The sequence below is a fragment of the Telmatherina bonti genome, assembly GCF_933228915.1.
Source record: "Telmatherina bonti genome assembly, chromosome: 15".
Lineage (NCBI taxonomy): Eukaryota > Metazoa > Chordata > Actinopteri > Atheriniformes > Telmatherinidae > Telmatherina > Telmatherina bonti.
Genome location: NC_136613.1, coordinates 17,166,149 through 17,191,421, shown reverse-complemented (window position 1 = coordinate 17,191,421; position 25,273 = coordinate 17,166,149). Strand labels below are relative to the sequence as shown.

Below are 25,273 nucleotides of genomic sequence, written 5' to 3'. Positions count from 1 at the left end.
TCCAACCTTCAATTCTTTTAAGAATTCTAGACTGGCGATTTTTTTCTCCTTCTATTCAGTTTCAAGCTCAGCTGAGACCGACATGAATTGATTAGATACATTCTGCAACACACATGATTTTGACTGAACAGAAGAGATAAGATTGTGACAAAAACCAACAAAGCTGAGGCTGCTGCTGCCCAGCTCACCTCATTCAACCCCCTGGAACCACAAGCCTGCGCTCATCCTGCTGAACAGCTAGTCACACGATGGTAATTCAGTTTACCGTTTATAATATCCAGGGGAGCACAGTGTTGCTCGTAAAAATACCACCTACTTTGTTTGTCTTACACCTTGCTCTGTGGTATGGTTGCCCAGGAGATGGCAGTGAGAAGCTAAATTGAAGATGTACACAAGCCATGAGTCAGGGGGACTACATTTTATGTCATACTGGAACTTTTTCCATTTAGCAGTGGTGTTTGGCAGTCACGGCTCACACACAACCTCTGTACGTACACTCTTTCACACAAACACACACACTGGTAATTGCATTTTTTTTTCTGTGGTGGACAAAGGCCTCATTCAGATCACCAGAGGTTGAAAGCATCATGGCTTGTGCTAAGGCCTGATTAGATCGGGCCTGAGGTCACTCAGGAGTGTGTGGACAGAACTAACACTCAGACAAGATGTGTTCAATGCATGAAACATTGTCCTCACACCTTACACATATAATATAAATGCCAAATAAACCTTTACACAGGCACCGTTAGAGAACTATAGATCCTCTGAGAGGACTAGATTGTTTTCAGGGCTCAGAAAGATGGAACCCAATAACAAATCAGAAACTTCAGGATACTTTATCAACTTAGGCTGGAGCCTGGGAAGCAGCTGGCTCTTCCTTTCTTGTAGATTTCCATAATAAAGGTGCAGCAGAGATGAACAGTCCAATACCTAGAACAATCCGAGATACAAAAAAATGGGAAGAGCCACAAGGAATCAGGGGAAATGTTGGGGCTGGCAGGTGGTGGAAGCTGTGGGGGGAAAGGGGGCCAGACACCACTGAGCACAGGTAACAGGTTTGACAGGTCTGGAAACACACAGAGAAACTCTGACAGTCTGGCAATCAGCAGTTCTGGGATTGCTGCTTAAGTAGGGCACAGCTGGAAGGCATCAGCAAATCAGTGCTGGGGAGGGACGCCTTCACAGACAACTGGGAAAAACTATGTGCAAAACAAGACAAAAACCATGACAACTGTGGGCTTTTAACCTGCAGCTCTCAAGTTTAATTCTATTTCCCTTAAGTTTATTACAATTCAGTTATTTTATTTTATTTTTTTTTATCACTTTTCACAGTCAAAAAGCAAAGATCCCTCAACAACTCTCCACTTCACAACATGCATACCTACAATCATCATCTAAAATATATACAGGCCTTACAGCCAATATTCCTCCATGGGAACTCACAGGGTTTTGTCTTTTAGTCTTTGAAAACAGTCAAAAATTTCAAATTCCACAGCATATACTGTTAAACATTGACACATATCTGGAATGTGGGATGTGAACCAGTATGTGTGTGGAGATGTGGGTAGGTGGGTGGGTAAAGAACAACATTGATGCTCTCTAGCAGGGTTGGCAGGAAGGTTGAAGGCATGTGGCTTGGCTGTAAAAATACACATTTCCAAGGTGCAACAAGGGACACAATCTGAAGGTTTTTTGTGTTTTTTCAATAACCAAAGGCATGAAGGACATTCTCAGCTTAAGTAGCTTGTCTGCTGCAATTAATACCCTTATTTTACATCTGTCATTAATTCTAGTTTATTTTAATATGATATGTACAATTGTGCTTATATATATTCATCCCCTTTCATTAAAGAAAAGGCAGAATTTACAAATAACTCTCAAATAACTGGAGACTTAAAAGAACAATAACTAAAACTTTTCAAAAAACCTAATTTAGTAATGTAAGACATGGTTTTTTAATTTAATTGAGTTGAAGAAAGAAAAACAAACAAACAAAAAATTGGTCCTTGACAAATTAGAGCAGTTTTCTGTTAAACAGTGAGAAAAAAAATACCTGTCAACAGGTGCAGAAGTCTGACTGAGAGGGACTGAAAACACCTGACTGGAGCAGAAACATTAAAGGATTGTTCAACAAAATATTAGTTTATGAGTCATGTAATATGTAATAAATTATCTTATTTGTTTGCTTTTTAAAAAAAATATTTCTATTGAACCAGAATGAGAAAATAATGTAAGGATTTTCACAAAAGTTTTATTATTACTTTAGTCAATTTCAGCTTATTTTACAGGCAGCTGTTTTTTTTTTTCCTTTTATAATGAAAGGGTATGAATAAATTTGAGCACAACTATATATATTCATAAATGTGCTTAGGCTGGATAGCAAAAACATTTTTTCCAAAGGAAAACACAAATGTTTTATATTATCCTATAGTTTAGGAAGGCAACAAAGCACCAGGGAATTGAGGTGCTTATCAGCAGTGTGTGTGTGTGTGTGTGTGTGTGTGTGTGTACTTTTTTAAAAAACTTTTTGTCTTTTACCCCAAGATCCATCATAGCTTCCCTGGTTTAGGATTTTTTAAACATTTTTTTTTAAAAAGGCCTGAAAAATGAGCATCTGGCATGCAGGCACACAAGAGAGAAATCTGATGTTTCCTTGAATCCAGTTTTAGATGTTTCAAAGCTGACAAAATGAGTGACAGCGAGATTTTTTTTAAAGAAATAACGATTCAGTTATTATTTTTTCTGTTCTTTTATTATTTGTTTTATTTATTACATTAACTTTACATACATAGTTGGTGATAATGCATCTTCTCTCGCTTGCTAGCCGACAGCTGCTCCATGCAAATGTGGATGCCTCAACACATTTCAGTATATCGAAAATATGCTCTGGAAGCTTTTTCAGAAATATTCAGATGTGATCGACTCTGTTAGCAAACAAGAGAAACTCTTAATAGTAAAAAAAAAACGAGACGTTCCTCTGATAACTTTCATATGAATGCTGAAAAAGTAAGCAACTCACAGCTGCAAATCATATGCTTCGGTACTTTTTCAGTACAAAGCAGTCGCTGGGTACATGTGAACATGACGTTACCTGGAAGCATCCTTGCAATGTAATCATAGACCAGTACGTTTGGAGACTCTGATCCATCAACATAAAAGTGAGTGTCTCTTTGGGATATTTAACCTGGAGTCCTCAAGTAATTTATTTCAAACCGTTGACACACAAAGTGACCAACCACACGACCAGCAACACGATACGCATTCCTTTCTGGAACACCAAAAAGGTTTCACTGTTGCTCCTTCAGGCAACTGATTCAAGCCATCTGACCGTGGAATTTAACCTCTGACAAATACACACATATACACACCACAAATTGACTGAACTATGCAGAAAGGTTTGCAATGGCTACAACAGATTATATGAGTATACAGCTCTGATAGTTAATTTATAGTGTCCACAAACCCACTCAGCTCTTTAATACTGACATCTATGAGGAAAGAGGAAAAACCTTAAATGTCGGCTCACTGCAGCTATTAGCTGGGTGATCAAAAGCACAAGGTCCACAATTACTTTAATTTTCTTACTGTAAAAATCCACAGGCCAATTACTGAAACGTCAAAGTATGAGTTATGTGGGCCACAGATATGTTTAAGGTCATTTCTTTGGACTTGGAAGAAGTTCAAATCACCACTTCATCCCCACCTCTACTTCAAAGAAAAGGTCAAGACAGAGGTCAACAGAAAGAAGTATTTCAGGATATGTAACATGCTACAAAAATCAGTGAACTACTCCCAGCCATACAGAGGCTCTGCAGTTGGCTCTGGAATGTGTGTCAATCAATTACAGATCCAGTGAGAGAGAAATAAAACACGCTAAACCACATCTCACTGACATTGTGTGAGGTCAGCCTGGAGATTACACAAGAGTCGGATGTTGAGGCAGCAGAGCACAGCTGAAAGTCGTCCAGTTGATGCTCAGAAGTGGGATTGTACCGGACATCTTGTGGAGGTGCGTCACAGCATCTTCCCTTTGCACCTGTATAATTGCAAGGAAGATGATGTTGACGATGATGCAGTCTTCTAAGGCTGATCCTAAGACGTGTGGCGTCTTCTTTTCAACCTCTGGTCACTTCAGATTAATCGTCTGGAAAAACATGAAAATAGTTAATTGCACTTTAGATTATCATTTCCTCAGAATGATGACACTGTCATGAAAGGAGTGTTAGCCAATGTCTAGAAATGAAACAAAGCCGCATGAGAAGGATGGGGGTGCAGAGGTGGAGTAACAAACAGAAGACCTCGTTTCAACATAATTTTATCTTTAATTTGTTTTTTAAAATTTAACTGTGAATCTTTATGAAATTAACAAAAGAACTGATAAATCATCACTCATATTAAATCCACATAACTCATCTAAGAAAACTAACTTTTGAAAAGCAAACGTGCACCTGCACATTGGTGCACTTTCTGTTGCTTTTATATTGCTCCGTACAAAGCTACCACACTCCTTTAACAGCAAGACACATTATACCCATCCATACAGAGAAGCCTCTGTTCTACCACAGCCATGGTTTCTCAGTGTTACTGTAAGTAATGTGTTAAAACACCAAAGCAGATCAATGTTCTACAACGTTTGGACAATGAGTGTGTAGAGACCAGCCAAATGGATGTGTGCTAATAGTGGTTATGGGAAAAATGTGAGTGTGATCAACACAGTGTCTCCCTACAGTAGAGGGTTTTTATGTAAACATGTGTCTTATAGCACTTTAAAAGAGGCACAATGAATTTTTTAACAAGTTGATTCAAATGAACTTTTCGACTTTAAAACTTTGTGCTTCCGACTTGACCTTTTCTTTACCAAGCAAGCAAATAATGGTAATGAATTAATAATACATTTAAAAAAAAAAAAAACTCCTCTCCCACCCACCCCTCCCATCTCCCCAGGGTCGGACAAGTGGCTGTTCATCTCTCAAGCTCGGGTTCTCTACCAGAGTCCTGGGAGTTTGAGACTCCTATGCAGTATCTTAGCTGTTCCTGGGACTGCACTTTTCTGGACAAAGATGTCTGATGTCTCATCAGGTATCCGTCAGAGCCAGCTCAGTTGGTAGAGCAGCAAAGTGGAGAGCAGGAGACCTGACTTCAAGTCCTAGAGGTGCTAGGTATTTACTTAGCTCCAAAGTAACATCATTCAGTTGGGTCCCTTAGTGCTACAGTCCAAATATGTGCTGGCTCAGATGTCACCTGGTCAAACAAGGTCTGTATCACACACTGAGGAACCAGGGTGTGGTGATGAGAAATGGGCTACTGAAACATGAAATAGACGACATATATGTATATTAAAAAAAAAAACTTTATAGAAATTGTTATATTTTTGAGACTGGCTATGTCTTCTGCCCACTGAATTCAATTCAATTCAATTCAACTTTATTTATATAGCGTCAAATCACGGCAATGCCATCTCAAGACGCTTTACAGACGGAGAGGAAAACATAATGAAAGCCAATTCATAATAGCCTATATAAGGAAACCAACAGATTGAGTTGAGTCCAACTCAATCTCCCATCCTGAACAAGCACACTGGCAACAGTGGGAAGGAAAAAACTCCCTTTTAACAGGAAGGAAACCTCCGGCAGAACCCGGCTCAGGACAGGCAGCCATCTGCCTCTGCTGTGTGGGGGGAAGAGGACAGAAAGACAACAGACAACAGGAACTGTTACTCCCGGCCAGGGAGACCTGCTGAGACAGGAGACATACATGTTAATGATGCAACACTGTTATGGGGGGGGGGGGGGGGGGGGGGGGGGGGGGGGGGTAAAAGAAAGAGATAAAGAGAAAAAGAAAGAAGTCTAAACCTATAGCAGCATAACTAAGGGATGCTAACCATCCCTAGCTATAGGACTTATCAAAAAGATAAGTCTTCAGCCTAGTCTTAAAGGTGGGGAGGGTGTCTGCTTCCCTAACACTAACTGGGAGCTTATTCCATAAGAGAGGGGCCTGATAACCAAAGGCTCTGCCTCCTGCTCGGCTCTTTGAGACTCTAGGAACCACAAGTAAGCCTGCAGTCTGCGAACGAAGTACTCTGTTTGGTATATAAGGAACAATGAGGTCTTTGATATATAGTGGTGCCTGGTTGTGGAGGGCTTTATATGTAAGGAGAGGGATTTTAAATTCTATTCTAGATTCAACAGGCAGCCAAAGAAGAGAGGCTAAAACTGGAGAAATATGATCTCTCATGCTGGTTCTGGTCAGGACTCTGGCTGCAGAATTCTGGATCAGCTGAAGGGTTTTCAGGGCATATTTAGGACAGCCCAGTAATAGAGAGTTACAGTAATCTAGTCTCGAAGTAACAAAAGCGCGAACCAGTTTTTCTGCATCACTCTGAGACAGAATGTCCCTAATTTTGGCTATATTACGTAAATAAAAGAAGGCTGTTTTAGTAACCTGCTTAATATGTGGACCAAAGGACAGGTCAGGGTCAAATATTACCTCAAGGTTTCTCACTGTAGCACTGGAAGCTAAAGTAATGCCATCCAGGTTCATTACAAAACCGGAAAATTTAGCTCTGAGTTTTTCAGATCCAACGAGAATTACTTCAGTCTTATCTGAGTTTAAGAGGAGAAAATTTCTAGACATCCAAGTCTTTATGTCTATGAGACAATTTTGTAGCCTATTGGGCTGATTTGTTTCATCTGGTTTAAAGGATAAGTATAGTTGAGTATCATCTGCATAACAATGAAAGTTTATTCCATGCTGTCTAATAATTTTGCCGAAAGGGAGCATATATAGCGTGAAGAGTATTGGTCCAAGTACAGAACCTTGAGGAACTCCATGACTTACTGTAGTTTGGGAGGAGGACTTGTCATTTACATGAAAGAAATGAAGTCTATCAGATAAATATGATTTAAACCAGCTTAACGCTGTAACTGTAATTCCAATCACCTGTTCTAGTCTTTGTAACAGAATGTTATGATCGACTGTATCAAATGCAGCACTAAGATCAAGCAAGATAAGTACGGACACAAGTCCTTTGTCTGAGGCCATAAGAAGGTCATTAGTAACTTTCACCAATGCTGTCTCAGTGCTATGATGAGCTCTAAATCCTGAATGAAACTCCTCGCATAAATTATTTCTGCTCAGGTGGGCAAGTAGCTGAGCGGAAACTATTTTCTCCAGAATTTTGGACATAAACGGGAGGTTAGATATAGGTCTATAATTTGCTATCACCTCTGGATCCAGAGATTGCTTTTTAAGTAAAGGCTTGATTACAGCAGTTTTAAATGATTGTGGTACATATCCTGTCACTAAAGACATATTGATAAGACTTAGTAGTGATGTATTAATTAAAGGGAAAATGTCCTTAAAGAGGCTTGTTGGGAGAGGGTCTAAGATACAGGTGGATGGTTTAGATGAAGCTATTATTTTAGTTAATTCAGAGGGTTGGACAGGACAGAAACTATTTAGACACAAGTCAGATCCTGGTTCTAAGGATGCTTCGGAGACCACAACAGGCTCAACATTATAGGTAGAAGGAAGAGTATTGTGAATTTGATCTCTAATAGTGTCAATTTTATTCCTGAAAAAATACATGAAATCATCACAGCTAAGTGAGAAAGGAATACATGGCTCCACAGTGCTCCGGCTCCTAGTAAGCCTAGCTACAGTGCTGAAAAGAAACCGAGGGTTGTTTTTGTTTTCCTCTATCAATGATGAATAATAAGCTGTTCTTGCCGTACGTAAGGCTTTTTTGTATACGATTAAACTTTCTTTCCAGGTTAAGTGAGACTCCTCTAGTCCTGATGAACGGCATCTGTTTTCCAAACACCTTGATGCCTGTTTTAGAGCTCGAAGCTGGGAATTAAACCAGGGAGCCTTCATAATCTTACCTAATTTCTTCTTCTTTAGGGGGGCAACATTATCCAAGGTTGTACGCATTGAAGCTGTTATAGTATCAGCATGTTGATCAATCTGAGCAGGAGTAAGGCTTAAAGGGGGACTCTCAGTCATGCTAACACATGGTAGATGTGAAAAAATTGATTCAATTGATTGTTTAAATTTTGTAATATTATTGTCTGATAAACATCTACTATAGTAGAATTTATTTTTGGTCAGTGAGTAATCAAATAAAGTGAATTCAAAGGTTAATAAGAAGTGATCGGACAAGACAGGGTTTTGAGGAAATACTTTGAGCTTATCAGTCTCAATACCATATGTTAGAACCAGATCAAGAGTATGGCAATGAGAGTGAGTAGCTCCATTGACATTTTGTGAAAACCCAATTGAGTTTAGAATAGAGCTAAAGGAAATGTTTAAACTATCATTTTCATCGTCAACATGAATATTAAAATCACCTAGTACAATGACCTTATCAGTAGTCAGCACTAACTCAGACAAGAGATCAGAGAATTCGGTCAGAAACTCGGAGTAAGGTCCAGGTGGGCGATACACTAATGCTAAAAGGAGCGGTTTCTCTGAATTCCATTTTGGATGAGATAAATTTAATGTCAGGAATTCAAAAGATTTATAGTTAGTTTTGTGCTTAGGATTAATTAAAAATTCTGACTTAAAAATAGCTGCAACACCTCCTCCTCTGCCTGTAGTTCTAGGAATGTGAAAGTTTAAATAGTTAGCTGGTGTAGCTTCATTAATACTAACATAATCCTCTTGCTGTAACCAGGTTTCCGTAAGACAGAATAAATCAATGTGGTGATCACCTATCAAGTCATTGACTAATAAAGACTTATTTGGGAGGGATCTAATATTCAATAGGCCACACTTTATTGTCTTATTTTCAGATTTTATTAGATCCATTGTTTTTATTTTTATGAGGTTTTCACGATTAACCCCAGAAGTGTTTTTGTGTTGTTTAATTCTTACTGCTGGGAAGTTGTATAAGGTCGGAATGGGGTTTTGGGTGGGCGGCGGCAGGTGGGAAGCTGCAGAAAAGTGTGTAGGACTACAATTCTGCCTCCTGGTCCCAACCCTGAGTTGTCAATTTAGCTGACTAATAAAGAGTCCATATTGCTAGATAAGAGAGCGGCTCCATCCAACGTGGGATGGATGCCATCTCTCCTAATAAGACCAGGCTTTCCCCAAAAAGCGCTCCAATTATCTATAAAACCCACGTTGTTATCGGGACACCACCTAGACAACCAGCGGTTGAAGGATGACATGCGGCTAAACATGTCATCGCTGATTAAATTTGGCAAGGGACCAGAGAAAACCAAGGAGTCCGACATGCTCTTGGCAAAGTTACACACCGAAGCAACATTAATTTTAGTGACCTCCGATTGGCGTAACCGGGTGTCGTTACCGCCGACGTGAATTACAATCTTACGGTATTCACGTTTAGCCTTAGCCAGCAGTTTCAAATACGATTCGACGTCGCCCGCTCTGGCCCCAGGAATGCATTTGACTATGGTCCCCGGTGTCTCTAGAGCCACGTTTCTGACTATGGAACTACCTATAATCAGGGTTTCTGCCTCAGCGGGTGTGTCGCCGAGCGGGGAAAATCTGTTAGAAACGTGAACAGGTCGGTGGTGGCCAGTGGGTTTTGGTTTGGGGCTACGCTTCCGCCTGACCGTCGTCCAGCCCGCCTCGGCTCCCGGCTGCGCGGGAACTGCTGAGGGACGGCTCGGGATGGCTGCCCTGGCTGGTAGCTCCGCACTGGCTAATGGGGGCTTGCTGACTAACTGCTTCCCTAACTGAGTGCAGAGCTGGGCTTCTAACTCACACAGCCTCGCCTCCAAAGCTGCCAAGCTGCTACACTTAATACACCTACCGTTATCACTAAAGGAGGCGGAGGAGTAGCTAAACATCAGACACACCGAGCAAGAAAAGGCAGGGGACCAGTTAACTGTTTAACAATAGATAGAAGTTAGAAAGAAGTTAAAGGAGCCAACGGCTCGTAGCAATCCGCAGTGACACACGCTAGGGAAACAGGAAATGACACAATACGTTACCGCAACGTCAGCACGTCCAGCCTAGCTCCCACTGAAACTTGCTTATAGTGTGTTATAGTTAAAAGCAGTGTTGCAGGGGATCCCAAAGCACCTCTGTTACTTCATTGTTTCTGAAACACCCTAGCAGATTGCCAAAACCCATGTTAGGAAAGAGGCCTCAGTATGAAATTCCGTTGACTGTGAGATGAAATTTTGGGTTTGAGAGATTGATTGCAGAGGGAGAGAAGAACTGCATAAGTAGCTCAAATCACAAACATAGGCTGTCTAAAATAAATTTGTTTGGTCAAGTTTTTTGGCTCTTTAATAATACCAATTGGTGTATTTTAAACCATTGGATTAGTTACCTGATTACCTTTACATAAAGTATGACTTATAAGGATTGTGCAATGTGCATTTGTAGAACTACCAACATGCGTGGGCACTGCCCATTAAAAATATGCCAAAATCTCCTACAATATTCTCCTATTGCTTTCCACTCTTGTTTGAGTTTCTTGGTGACTCGGTGATTGTGGTCTCCCATAGTAAGGAAATAACGGCCACTATTTAACTTTATTAATTTGACACTGTGAGGGACCTTAGTGGGATGATGTGGAAGATCCATGAACAGCTGCTTGGCACCACCCAATGCTAGTTCCCACAAGTGTTCAGTTGGGTTTATGAATGGACTCACAGCAGGCCATTTGATCTTCTCTACTACCAAATTCTGAAGGTATAGCCTGGTTCTGTGGATGTTTTCATCCTCGTGAACGGAGTTCCATATCAGACTCTTGTGATATGGAGTCAGTGACTCCTGAATCTTATTTTAATATGGCTATCAGGTAGGTGCCAGCCATACATTTGTGACTGGTACACACCTGGCAGCACCTGAATCTTAAAACAAGAGTTAACAGCAACAGGAGAATATTGCAGGTGATATCTTTTGGGGGCATCGTCGTTTAGCTGTCTTAAATATTTCACAGAAGCATAATTCTTCTAAGTTATATCTCATTCTAAACGAGACAAATCAGGCTTTCCAACACTGTATAAGATAACATTACAGTGTAAGATGAAGGTGGATAACAAACTAAACATAAATGTTTTATTTCTAACTTCCTGTTAAATTTAAAAAGTATTTTAAACATTTGTGATTTTTAACACATCCAGTCAGTTTGAGGGGCTTGTTCATGTCACGGGTTTTCAAAACCTCATTTGACCACTTTGTGCCTCAGTAAAAAAAGACAAGAGATGAACCAAATGGTCATAAAACAGTCTGAATACAAACTTTAACAATAACAATGCTGAAATGTAACAGCAGGAAAACCACACAAACACATGCTTACCTTCTTTACGCAAAAAACACTTCCAAAGGCAGAAGCATAAGGACATAACCAGCAGAGCTGCTACGGTGGTGACTGAGATCAGGATGGTGAGAGCTGTGCCAACTACAAGGCAAAAAAAAAAAGACCTGATCAGGAGATTTATCATTATCCATTAACAGCTAAATATATAATTTGTTCAATTGGATTTAGTTGCTGGTATTTGTGTCTAGGCTAATCTGAACAGTGCTTCCCTATTTTGACCTGTCTCTAATAAATTTTGAGTTTTAATTTACAGTGTTACCGTCTGATTTCTCTCATGTGTGCACTATTGACCCAGTAAACCATGATAAACTGAAGGCCACCAACAAACTAAAGCCTTATCAGGGATGCATGTGAGGAAATGGAATATACTCATTGTCAATCTAGCTTATATTTGGATGAGAGAGTTACTATGGCATTTTTTTACAGTCATTATATGGTGCAATATACTGAATAACATGATGTGAGTTTGCTGGGTTGGTTTGAATGCCTCTTTAGGTTTATTGGACTGATGTATTATGTCATAGCTAGTTTGAATAGGTTAATCTTGGTTTAATTATTTTTGATACTAGTCAATTGAAATGAAATGAATAAAATATTGATCAATGAATTAAATATTAAGTACTTTAAGAAAATTTTGGTGTTTTAGTTGGATTTTAAAGAATAAAAACAATAACAACTAGAGGAGATCAGAGAGCACAGACCTCCGCCAAAACATTGAATTTTCTTTTGCTCATGATTGTGGGCAAAGATTTTGACTTTTAAGCTCTAATAGCAAAATTACCCCTATCTTCCCATAGCAAAAAAAATATATTTTTAAAATTCCTGAATGAATTCAGAGATCTGCATCAACCCCCAAAATCTGTCAATACAATTTTGAGTTATGTTGCTAACAGACAAACCAACAGAGTAACTAACTAACTAGAAAAGCACTCGGAGAGCACGCACCTCCATCATTTCATTGTGAAAATGCAAAATTTTACAGAATCAAAGTTGCACCAAGACTCATGCTCAGAAAAAGAAATAGCAGCCATCTGTCCAGTAGTTTTTGTGTGAAGTTGCTGACCAACAGGCAGACATAACCTCCTTGGCGGAGCTAATTAGAAGCAAAGTAATTAGGGTGGGCAACTCTGGTCCTCAAGGGGCCACGGTCCTGCAAGTCTTGGGACCTTCCTTGGTGCAACACACCTGACTCAAATCAATGGGTAATCTGCAAATTTGTGCAGAGCTGCTAATTAAGTGTGATAGGTGTCAGGTGTGTTGCAACCACACATTGTAGCTTCCCTGTAGACCAGACTCAAATTTCCCCCCCCAAAAAAAAAAAAAAAAAAAAAAAGAAATTATATATATATATATATATATATATATATATATATATATATATATATATATATATATATATATATACATATATATATATATATATATACATATATATATATATATATATACATACATATATATATATATATATATATATATATATATATATATCAGGAGGGAGGCCTGACTGTCAAAAAATTTAAATCCAAAAGCCATCTTTGAGAACCTCTAGAGGACACAAGTAATTTCCAAGTTAAGGTCTGAGTAAAGCAAATTCCGAGATTTTTTATGTGAGCAAGTTATATGTGTTAGACAATGGCTGCTTAAACCTAATATTGTTTTTCCATCAGGTCTCTCTACAGGCTGTTTAGAACAGATAAAAAAACACAAATCCATCATGAAGGGGGCTGTGTATATATGGTAAGAAAAGCAACCCAATCTGTAACACAGGAATGTTCCATATAACCTTACTTTGATGCATTACTCCTGGATTAGCAACCAGCCAGCTAACTTTTCTGCCCTTCTCAGGGGGATGTGTCTTTCATGGATGCCTGCATCAGATTAACTTGGTCTTTTTACTTTATCAGCAGAGGAACAAAAACAACAAGACAGAAACTATTCTCATATCGAAGTAGTTTTGTGCATTTAAAATGAACCCGGCTCTGTTATCATTTCAGATGAGGTAAGTCAGGGTGTTAGGTTCCCCTCTGCCTGAGAGGAGAAAGCACTGATGGCTTTGGGGGATTCTGAGACTGAATTTCATACACTTTATTTTCTTTAATCCTTAATATTTGGCTGAGAGAAACTGAAAAGAAACCTATTTCAGCTTTACTAAGACTTTAACTAATCTTTTATGCTTGATATGTGTAATTACTAATTTATTACAACTCACCATTTTTACTCAGAAAAAGATTGTGTCCTGATGATGAGCTTGTTATGCCTCAACTGCTTGTTTATACTTGCTCTGAGTGATCAGACAACAGCAGCTTGTCATCACAATATTTGTATTGAATGACCAATTGGATGACGCCTTAGTACTGTCACAGCATGCACCTTCCTTACACAGAATGACAGCCTTGCTACCGTCAGCACGGCATCCTCAGCACATTGCCATGCAGGCACCTCAGTTAACACATCCTTTGATTTCGCTTTAACTCCTTTGCACAATCAGAGGTGCAACAATGTTGCCGTCAGTTTAGTCTCTGAACTTTACACTTACAACACTGTGGTAAAAAAAGCCACAACAATGCCACCTCCTCTCAGCTCCTCAGAAATATATAACTACGTTGTGGAGTCGTTTTGATTTTAAGAGCAAACTGTGTTACAACTTCAAATCAAGTTATATATGCAAGTCCCCAAAGTATTTCCCATTCACTTTTAAGCACTATTAAAAGGTGACATAATAATTCTAAAATACTAATATGAAATAATTCTTATAATCAGAATGCAGTCCTATCAATACAGTAACATTTGGAAAGTATGACTTGCATTCAAACTCAGAGGTCAGAACTTCACTATTCCTATCAGGAAAGGTGAACTGGAATACCTCAAGTCAGGCTACAGCGCAGAACGGGTAAAAATTGAGGGACGTCACCAACTCTGATGTCAAAAACCTTTATGGCTGATATTTATTTTTGCACTTATTAAGTTTTTTTTACACAAGTGTTGACATGAATTGCAATAATAACTATTAGCCAGGGAATTAATCCCACTTGTCCCCTAACTTGTTTTGCTTGAACACAGTCAACTTGGGTGTGACGGCATTTTAGGGTCCAACATTCGAGTTCAATGCACCATTATTTCAGGCAGAGAATGTGTGCAGGGAGTCAAAAGGAAGTCAGCTGGCTTGTCCAGCAGGAAAATAGGTTGCACATGTTCCCAAAAACTTAACCAAGAGGAAGAGTTGTATAAAGCCAAAACTGAGAAAATAGACTTTGGCATAAATAAATACACGTTATTGAAGATGATATAAAGATTGATACAAAAGTTCACTGATGAAACACTTACTTTTAGTGTTCATGGATACAGCTATTGGTGATTCAAGCCCTTTGTGGTGCACCAGGCATTTGACAGACACATCTTTCAGTAATCCTGATTGGACAGTCAATGTACTGATGACCAACGTGGTACCATCACTCTGGGGGAACAGTGTGGTCACAGGGGGGCCCATAGTGCGGTTATCTCTCTCAACGTTCCACACTATCTCTGCTGGGGGCCGAGACACAGATGTACAGTTGGCCTCGATCACACCTGGAGAGGTGGTCTTGTAACTCACTTGAGGTTTTGGCAGCACTGCAAGAAGTAATTAAATCAAAGTATTAAAACTAACATTGTGACACAGAGACACATGGTTCCAAATATACAATGTCATAGATAATTTCTGTCCTTTGTCAGTTGTAGTGTGTAAAATACATAATCAAGCTCTAGGGATGTTATATCACCCTAGTAGAAAATGGAAAGCATGCTGAGGGAGGGCGCATAAAGTATATTTGTCTGGCCAAGTACATATTCCAGTTGAGCATGTGTTTGTGTGTCATGTAGGTGATACCTGGGATAAAAGCCCAAATACCTTGGATCAACAAAGACGTGAACTCCTGCTTTCATAAGATCAACGAGTAAATCTCTGAATGTTTTCAATTCCCTGTTCTCAGCGCTGTGCGAGGAATTTCATGCCCTGGAACCCAGAGCATTTTTGTTGGCAGAACACGTTTAGCCACAGACATTTGGCTGTTAAAGTTTCTGCATCTTTTCACTGTTCTGAGGGATGAACTTCACACACCACAGGCTGGATAATGTCAGATTATGGGCAGGGTTTGGAATTGGAAAGAAAACAACAACAAAAAAAACTTCAGATAACACTGCAAAAAATAATAATGCCCCGAAGATTAACAAGAATCTGCTGTGTACAACGGCAATTTCACAATGTATTTAGACCTATTTTGTTTGGTTTTCAACATTCATACTTACATTCTGGTCCAAAGATTTCTAAAACAGCAAAAAGGCTTTAATGACTCATGTATTATGTTGTCATATCATAAATGAAGATAACACACTTACACAACTTGTGTTATTTTAGCTGATTACCAAAACATGAGTAAGTTGGAGTTATAGTGAATATGGGCTGAAAGTACAGATTTAATGTAAGTAAAACAGGCCGTCCTTAGGTTGGAAAAACAAGAAAATCCCACCAGAGATCGTGTGAAATTTAAGCATGGCAAAAAACACCAATATGCTTCATTCTGACAAGAAAGAGGGAAGGCACTTATGAGCTTGTAGAGCTACACAAAACACCCTACCTTAAAGAAAAGAGAAAGAAAAAAGACCAGTTTTAAAGAAAAAAAAGACAAAAAACAACTTAAAAAGTCTGAATTGTTCTGGAAAAGCAAAATTTTTCAAAGACAAAACTAAGACCATAATTTACCAGGATGAAGAGACTGAACAGCTTGTGATCTGAAAACTACAACATCATCTGTAAAACATGTGGAGAAAGCGTGATGAAACTGGCATGCATGGCTTCCACAGACTCAGAGTGAATAGAGTACATTGAAGTCAGAAGCAGCGGGATGGAGGTAATAAGGACATACTTTCTGCTCAGTTTCAAAAGCCAGATGCAGCAAAGTAAGCCGAATAGTACTTCACAAAACACATGAACAATGCACCAAAATGTTAAGCAAAATCAGCCTTGGAGGTTTTGAGCTTAAACGTGAAAAATAGTGTAACAGCCGAGTAAATAGCCTGGTGAAAATGATAAAACTGTATTACTCTGGCTGGAGACAAAAAGTAGAAAGCTTCACTAACAAAGAACTGAATGTAAATTAGTAAAGATTTAGAAATGCAAGACACGGGAGGAAACCCATTCTTAGACTGAGAACATTTCAGATTCCAGATTCCTGCCTGCAAAGAATTTTAAGAATAAAAAAATTCATTTGATTTATGCAAAGTTGTCAACATATGAGACCCATATGAAAGGGGTTAAAGCATTAAAAAGGTTAAACTTTCTTATTAACTGGCTGTGTGGGACAAATTAACGCTGAATGTCTGCACTTTGAGCCCAAATTTATTTATAACTATGAATTATGTTTTATAAACAGCTAAAATGACTTACTTTGCATCAACGTACACATATTTCCAAACCTTGCTTTTGATTCCTTAAGTAGTGTGGCACAATATACCCATGGGTAAGCAGATTATATTGATGTATTTTCAAGCAATAACAAAAGTTTATCTATGTGCATTGCATTCACTAGTCCATGGCATGGAGTGCTGCTGCAAGTCCATTTAATCTTCTAGGATAGCAAAGACATTACCTGCTTCTGTCTGGCTAATAATAGTAGCATTTATTAAATGGGTTAGTTGGACAAAGCCTCAGATTTATGGCACTAATTTTGTCCTGATGCTTCGCTTCTTGATTGTCAGCATCAGAACATATGCAGCAAATAGCCTTTTTGGTTACTGAATGTATTTCAAAATAGTCCAGGTTTATACAGACACCTATGAATCATAAATCTTACACTTCAGTGTGTTTTGCTTATTATTGTTCATGGCATGATGTTAAAAAGTGGGTGCAAGGCAGAGGACGGGGTGTATGGTATTCTGTCATTCACTGTAGGATGAGTGCAGAAGCATGTTGGCAGGAGAGCAGCAAAAAAAAAAAAGAGAAAAGAAAAGAAAAAAGTATTAATACGATGCTAATCATGTCTCAGCGCTAGGAACACCTACTGTACTATACAGTTCAATTTCAAACAAAAGCACATTTGTTTTGTGAGATTACTGTGAGAGAAAGGGAATGGGAGAGAAATGAAAACGCAAATGAGCACAAAGGGAGGCAGACAAAGCACAGAAGGGATCACTGTCTGCAGCAAACACTGACACAGTCATGAAACAGGACCTCACTCCCTGCCTCCATCATTCTTTCGAAAGCTCCATTATTCACATGAACACGCTTGCTTTGTGTTTGTGTGTTAGCAAAACCACTGACACTCTGCTGCTTTATCATAAATGTATTCAGCAACCATGATGAGGAAGAGAAGAACAACATTCCTCTCTAAATCCCAGAGGTAGCTGTGTTTCCTGCCTGCAAAGTCCAGGTTAAGGCTCCTTGAACTTGCACCAAAGTCTACCTCCTTTATTTACCTTATGTCCTACAAGCTCCCTCATTTACTGCAGAACAAATTCTTCCCGAACTACAGTCCTTCAAAAATGTGCTTCCCCCCCCCCATATTTCAATTCAAAACAGTGACACTGATGCAAAGCATCTGTAGCAGAAAACTGCAGCAGGAGCAGTGGAACGACTTGACTTTTGGTGACAAATGTATTCATGATCACACTGTAGGGATGCAAATGTGGATCAGATTGTTGGTCAAAGTTAATGACTGTAGGGTTTTATAGATTGATAGATTGCCATTAAGTTGGGTGGGAAACGGAGCAGTCTATCTGATGCAACCATTCATGGCAACAAAGTAAAGATTTATGTTGACTTTTTGTGTTCTCTGTGTTCTCATTTATTTTTAACATCAAATTTAAGCACAAACTACTAAACTTTGAGAAATAAAAGCAGAGGATTACTGTCAAAGTCAAGTCAATAAAGTGGTACACATGCCATCTTCCAGTCTATTTACATTGCTCCACATGTCGTTAAGAAAAGATTATTACAGAAATTTTGCTGAAGATTTTTGTTTCGCTGTATAAACTCATGGAAGCTGAGTTATTGCAGGAAGTGTTAAGCATTAAAGTAAGCATTGCTAACATGCATTTCATTGTGTAAAGTTTTACCGACATTCAGTGTAGCTATGTTTTCCCCAGCTTGCACTTTACTACTCTACACATCCAAAGATATCTTGTTGGGTGGAGGTGGGCAACGTTTACAAATAAAAGACCTTTTTTTTTTTATCACCCGTCCTACTAATTTATCACAGTTTAGAGTCACAAAACGTATTCGACCTTTGAAAGTAACTTACAATGAACAAGACTGTTTATTTTATTGCCCTTAATGTGATGACAACAGAAAATGTCAAATCTTTGCACATGTCTACATATATCCACACAAAAGTACTGCTCAGTAATATTGTCTACATTGCTTGACTCTTCACAGGTAGTTCAGGCTGCTGGAGCTGAATTTTGTTCAGCTCCAGCAGCAGTTTGTTGTTCTGTGCTTGATGGTTTTCCTGAGACTAACTTATCTATAAGTTTCTGTTCTATTTCATATATCTTTCTAAAGCCCGGGTGTAGATGCTCTGATATTTAAACAAATGATTTTTCTGTACAGTTTACAGTGAGAGGAGCTTCGGGCAGCTTGACTTTGGGGACTTGATGTACTCTTTTAGAGTAAGCACTCCTCAGATTTCCACAGATGTTCTGAAATAGCTTTTTGTCACTTATCTCTAGTTTTTTTTCTAATTTCTTGGCACTAATAAGGTTGTCAATGAGTGTCAATTATATGGCCATTCAGAATTAGTCTGTTGTTCTTTGAAGCAGTCGAAAAGGACTAAAGAGGTGCCTTTGACTGAAGAGCTATGGACTGCATACACCCGCCATTGGGGGTGTCATACGAATTAAAAACTGATGCTGCAAGCTGCTGCCATATGTGACAAGCTCAGAGTGATACAGGCCACCAGTACAAGGTTTAACTAGGGTGAACAAAGCACCATGTCCAGAAGTAAAATGCTGCTTGAGGAGCAGCAAGACCTGCTGAAATTCCCTCTCCTTTCGTTTCTGCTGTTGTTTTTCTCTTTTCTCAACCCATCAATAATTCTTAAGAGCTTTTGGTTTCAAAATTTAGCTCAGACACATTGGGTTGGGCCTTAGATTGAAAGCCTCATGGAAATAGTTGGAAATCATAAATATTCATTCCCTGCATGTGTATATAATTACTTACTGGCAGTTTCTCTAAAGCTATTGTTGAAGTAATAGATCAGGTCAGATTAGAACAGAACTCATCTCACAAACAAAGCGCCAAAAGGGAGGAAATGAGAAATGAAAAGAATAAAGGTCTGTCAGTAGCTTTTCTGTTTAGTAATGTTAGCAGCAATATAGGCCTAACAGTTGTATAAAGAAACATTTAGGCTGTGCCAGTGATATGAAATAGTAAAGACCTCCAGCATCCATAAATGAGCATAGTACATTTATAAATGTAACTTTTTTTCTGAAATCTTTTGGTTTAGTGAAAGGTGGTCTGTGTAAAATGGGACCAATATTTCTTTCAGAGACTTTAGGCCATATAAATCAGTGAGAAACTATCTGCATGTTCCTTTTTCTCACAAAATTAATGGATTCTTGTCTCAAAAGGCAAAACATAGAGAAGAAAAAAAAAAGCACTTAAATTTAAAAAAAAAAAAAAAAGGATAAATTCACCAGTCTCAGTGTAATAGAAAAAACAGATGTGTACAAACTGGGAATATCAACACACATTCAAGCCTATGAAGAGCAGGTGGTGGGTTCAATACAAGCCCAAAGGAAGGGAACAAAAGCCTCACTGCAGGGATACAACTTCACTTTTTTATGACAGCAAAAATATGGATGAAAACCAGCACCTGACTGTGTGTGTGTGTGTGTGTGTGTGTGTGTGTGTTATTTGTTTCTTTCGAAATTTAAAAGCAAGCATTTACCATATGTGGACAGGCAAACCACGGAGCTCTTCAGCCCATCTGAATGTGTTTCATACAGGCAGGTGTAGCAGCCTTCATCCTGAATAGCCACGGGCTGGATGGTAAGCTGGCTGTCGGAAAGGGAGGCAGCGAGCCACACCCTTCCCTGGTATGGTGGTTCAATCATGGGGTCGCTCCGCTTTGCAAAGGAAGCCACTTCTGTGGAGTCGCCTTGGGCAGAAGTGTGTTTCCATGTAATCTGCTGCACCTTTTCAGGCAAACCATAGGAGCATGACAGGGAGGCCTTCTTGCCGCTCACTGCTGTTTTATTTGTGTCAGCCATGACTTGTGCTGGAATATGGAACAAAAATAAATTAATTAAAAAAAAGGATGATGAAACATGAGAAAACAGACTGAAAAAGGAGATAGAAGGTGAAAACAGGGCAGGAATAGAAATATGAGGCACCCAAACAGAAACCAGTCACTGAAATCTGCACCAGCTGTTTTTGGTTTGCAGAGTAAGCCTTCACTCTCCCAGTGCGCCACAGCTCTTTATTAACATGACTGGCTCCGTCTCTGCAGGCTCACCGGCTTGTGTTCAGAGGTTAATAGTGGTTAGGGACATATGTATGCACATATTTTCAATTTTAATGGTCGTACAAAAAGAGCAGGCATCCAAAATCGGTCAAGCCACGGAACACCAACAGGGACAAAGCAACGATGGAGATGGAATCCAGACAACTGCTTTATACGATCCTCCTGTGGCATTCCTGTTTTTAGCCAGGTTTTTCCTCACTTATTCTGATGCTTACTCTGTGCTGAACTGTTACGGGAACAGATGCATCATTTTCATACTGTTAAACAGAAAACAGATGTGCAATGATATGAATGCTGTATCAAAGAGAGGACATGTGAACTCATAAGATTTAAGCTTGTGATTCTGGATATGTAGGCTCCTGAGTGTATCTCAGAGGGTCTGAGGGTCTGTCTCCATTCAATGTGTCACTGAGATCATAACTCAATCAGGTTTTATGTGGAGGGTTATCAGACTCGATTCAAGACTCTTCTAACTATGCCAAGTATCCATTTTACTATGAATGGTGGGTTCTCAGGGGCAGTATCCCAAGTAGGGAAGACTTACCCTCTCCCTCTTCTTTCAGCTCATTCAGGGAGGGTGGACTGGATCCCATGGAGTTCCCAAGACATCCAAGATACATAGTCCCTCCAACATGTCCTGGGCCTTCCAAAGAGCCTCCTTCTGGTGGAGCATGCTCAGAACACCTCACCAAGGAGGCATCCAGGAGGCATTCTAACCAGATGCCCTAACCACCTCATCTGGTCTCAATATGGAGGAGTGTCACTCTCACTCTATCTCAATAAGGGACAGCCCAGGTACCCTAAGAAGGAAACTCTTTCCATCCACATGTATATGCTATCTCGTTCTTTCTGTTCCTACCCATAGCTCTTGAACATAGTAGAGGGTACAAATATAGACTGCTGGGTAAATTGAGAGCTTTGTCTGATGGGTAAACTGTTTCTTCACCAACACAGATCCATAAAAGAGTATCTTTAAAAGGGTTAATTGAGTTTTTTTTCCATTTTTTAAAAAAATATTTTTTTTCTGTTTTGCTAAGAAAAAAAGTTTTCTGAGCCAAATTACTACAAAACTGAAGTTACAGAACTGTACTAAAGAGCATAATCTGACCCCGAGCTCTCCAAATAAACAGAAATGATTAATTTTACCCCAAGTTTGTTCAATTGATCCTTATTTTAAAATCACTTTGGATAAAATATTAGTTACAGACCCACATGAACAGGTTATTTGTGGTGCTTTCACGTTTATATATGTAGTGGATAAATGCCTCAAATGAAGGACAATTTCTTTGTTAGAGTTGGTGGCAGCAGAGAATAATCTGAAAAAGAAAGATTAATGCATAATTTGTAAACTGAATCCATAAATGACTCTAATACTGTACTCCATCTATTATTAGACAGTATAAAAATGTGAGTGGAGAAGCCAAAGCTCTTCAACACAGCAACACCAAGTGTGAAACACATCCTGTGGCCCTATGCTGCTTGTCTTCTCCCTCTCTCTATAACCATTTCCAGTAAAGCTGCTGTAACGTACAACAATTAAATAGTTCAGCAATCAGCTGCTGCCTTGATGAAGGCTAAAAAGGTCATATTTGGAAAGAACTGAAGAGCTTAAAAGTTCATTGGATCAGTGTATTAGAGGAAACACCTGTTGTATTCACAACACTCACCAGAAAACTGGTCAGAGTAAAACTGGCTAATAAGACCATGATAATTTACATGAAAATTTCCCTGACTTGATATATTTTTTAAGTATCTGAGGTCTATTGCACTTTAATTTACTTCTGTATAAGTTTTCAATGTTGAATGGCTTCCCCAAACATTTACTAATCAATAAGAAATACAAATCTAATAGAAATCATCTAAAAACTATTGTAAACATGCCAGATTATAGCTAACAAGCTAATTTGCTGAGAAAGAACTTTCCAGAAAGTGTGTTTTGACCAAAGGCAGTTCTTCTGTGGGGAATTTCACATTTCCACCTAGAGGAAGAACTCATCCTGAGTCCACTGTGATTTCTCAGGCTAACACAGTCAGACGAGGGAGGTGGAGCCCGCCCATGTAACTCTGTATAAATCCCACATGTATTTTCAAAATTCTCAAAGCTGATCAGATTGTATTTAACAACAAAGTGAAAGTGGTGAAAATTACATTTAAAAAAAAAAAAAAAAAAATCAAGAATTTTAAATGTTTTCAAGTTGATTATTTGTTTTAAAACAACTTGTTTATCCTTTCAATCAGAGGTCAGAAGTTTTATTTGTACGTCCATTAACTGGTACCCCTTTACATTCATTTACACATATTTACTAAAGAAGAAGACTGATTATTTTAATTAAAATAATCAATTAATGCTAAAAAGTCATGTTCATTATCTTTCCCCCAACACTTAGTCTTTAAGTCTATAGGTTCCAAAATTAGATGTGTATCGATTTTTCTTTTATATAGCGCCACAAATGTAAGATGTTTTAATAACGACTCACCTGTAACAGTGAGACATGTAAGTCCCTGCTTTGAACCAGAAGGATGCAGGTCAAAGATGCAGGTATAGCAGCCTTCATCGCGGAAGCTCACGCGGCGGATGGTGATAACCGAGGCGTCTTTTGGGGAGGAAGCAAGCTCCACATGCTGCTGGCCACTCACACTGTCTTTGTTGCCGGGTTGATAGCTTAGCAGGGTCTGGTTCTGAACGTCCAACCAGCGCACCTGCTTCAAGGTATCACCTCGTTCCCTTGAAACAGTGCAGGTCAGGGTGAAGGGCTTGTCCACTGGAGCTTCCAGACGCCCCGGTGCCGTTACTCTGCCTGCAACATCCAATAGGTCATGTTAGAAACAGTAGGCTTCTGTAGTTTGACTGTTTTTCCTTCACTTCTTTGACTGATTTGGCATTGTCAGACTCACAATGTAGTTGCTGCACCAGCAGTAGGAGTAAACACAACTGCAGATCTTTCCTACAAGATGTAGGGATCATCATCTTCTTCACTGCTCACAAAGAAAAGACAAAAGTTACATCTATCCCAAAAGAAGATTGTAAGCTCTCATAACTTGCACAACTACGGGTCCAAAAAAACCCTGTATTACAATGTGGCCTTATTTTTTGCCTGCTTTCAGAGTAAATTCCTCTCCTATAATCCGTTCCATTGAACACCATCAAATGCATTCAAAGTCCCAGAAAACTTCCAACTTAAATGCTTTAACATTTAAGTGCAAATATGCCTTCACATCACTTACTAAGCAATTTAATAGCAGAATAAGATAGAAAGAAAATAAACACCAATTATTTAAAAGTTCTCAATCGGTTGTCAAATTAGGACTTGTTTGTAAATTATGACAAGGTTAATTAAAATTGCGCTGTGAATTTACTTAATTCAAGATTTCATAATACATGACTACTACGAGAAATATTCATTTAAAAAAACAAAAAAAAACAACTGCTGTGCATTATCTGCCAGCAGGACTACAAGAAGTTATCTGTCAATCTGTTATATAGCAAACTAAAAACATAACATATAAGATAAAATAAATAGGTTACAAACGTTTTTCTTCCAAATATTTAGCAAGTTTACACTAAACTTTTGCCATATCACAGTTTATCAGAAAACTACAAAAATCTCACAAGTGCCTACAAGTTAATGAATAAGCAATAATAATCCAGGAGCAAAACAAACAAAAACATGACACACACACACACACACACACACACACACACACACACACACATATATATATATATATATATATATATATATATATATATATATATATATATATATATGTTGCATATCTGCATTAATTAAATCTTGGTAAGATTTTCAACAAATGACCATTACAAACTTGTTCTCCTACCATTTTTACTGATATAGGAATCTTATTTCATACCCAGTAATGTGAAAACAACAGAGGAAAGCCCAGTCTGCCAGTTTTTCTTTATATTCCCAACATATTATTTTATGTACTCATGAGATGCAGATACTCACCTCTTTCGTCTTTATTAAGCAGGTAAAAAGCCACAGCTTAAGAAGTTCTACCTTTGCAACATCTCAGACATCTTACAATCCAGCAGTTTTCAGGCACATCATCAAGTCAGTAACTATTCTTCCCTCATTCAAACGCTTTATGCTGCATGCACCTCCAATTTAGAGCACACCAGCCGGCGTCAGCACGAACAGTGAAAAACTAGGACTGGAAACTTAGGTTAAACCAAGGCTCTAAATTATGTTTTAGCGCCCTCTTGTGTCCTTTATGTGTATTGCAGGTTGCGGGTACATCCTGTATTTAGTGGAGCTACAGTAATACAACAAAAACAGGATTCGATCTACTGAAACCGTATTATATTTCCACATTATAATTTCGTCTGCTGGTATCATATTTAAAAGAAAAATATTATGAGTTCTGTTTCTATCTATTTGAGCTTGCTCAGTTTTTTATTTAGTTTATTTTCTTTTCTTCTTTTAGTTAGTTTTAATCAATTAATTTTTTG

The 25,273-nt window shown here is 38.7% G+C and overlaps 1 protein-coding gene across 1 annotated transcript; it reads right to left on the bottom strand.

Moving 5' to 3' along the window:
* Positions 1 to 2,927: 2,927 nt before the first annotated feature.
* LOC306766765 (OX-2 membrane glycoprotein) lies at positions 2,928 to 24,899 on the bottom strand. Its single transcript, XM_079254593.1, has 7 exons — positions 24,771 to 24,899; positions 23,695 to 23,775; positions 23,277 to 23,597; positions 20,224 to 20,553; positions 14,627 to 14,911; positions 11,279 to 11,380; positions 2,928 to 4,144 (listed from the first exon to the last, which is right to left on the bottom strand). The coding sequence occupies exons 2-7, from the start codon at positions 23,765 to 23,767 to the stop codon at positions 4,137 to 4,139; spliced, it is 1,119 nt and encodes a 372-aa protein (XP_079110719.1). The 5' UTR covers positions 23,768 to 23,775; positions 24,771 to 24,899; the 3' UTR covers positions 2,928 to 4,136.
* Positions 24,900 to 25,273: the final 374 nt, after the last annotated feature.

What these genes read in the sequence shown, in the direction of transcription:
- LOC306766765 (XM_079254593.1), bottom strand. Translation starts at nt 23,767, where the DNA reads ATGATGATCCCTACATCTTGTAGGAAAGATCTGCAGTTGTGTTTACTC. An exon ending in TACATGTCTCACTGTTACAG is followed by an intron (nt 20,554 to 23,276) that starts GTGAGTCGTTAT and finishes TCCATATTCCAG; the next exon opens with CACAAGTCATGGCTGACACA. An exon ending in GGTTTGCCTGTCCACATATG is followed by an intron (nt 14,912 to 20,223) that starts GTAAATGCTTGC and finishes TACTTCTTGCAG; the next exon opens with TGCTGCCAAAACCTCAAGTG.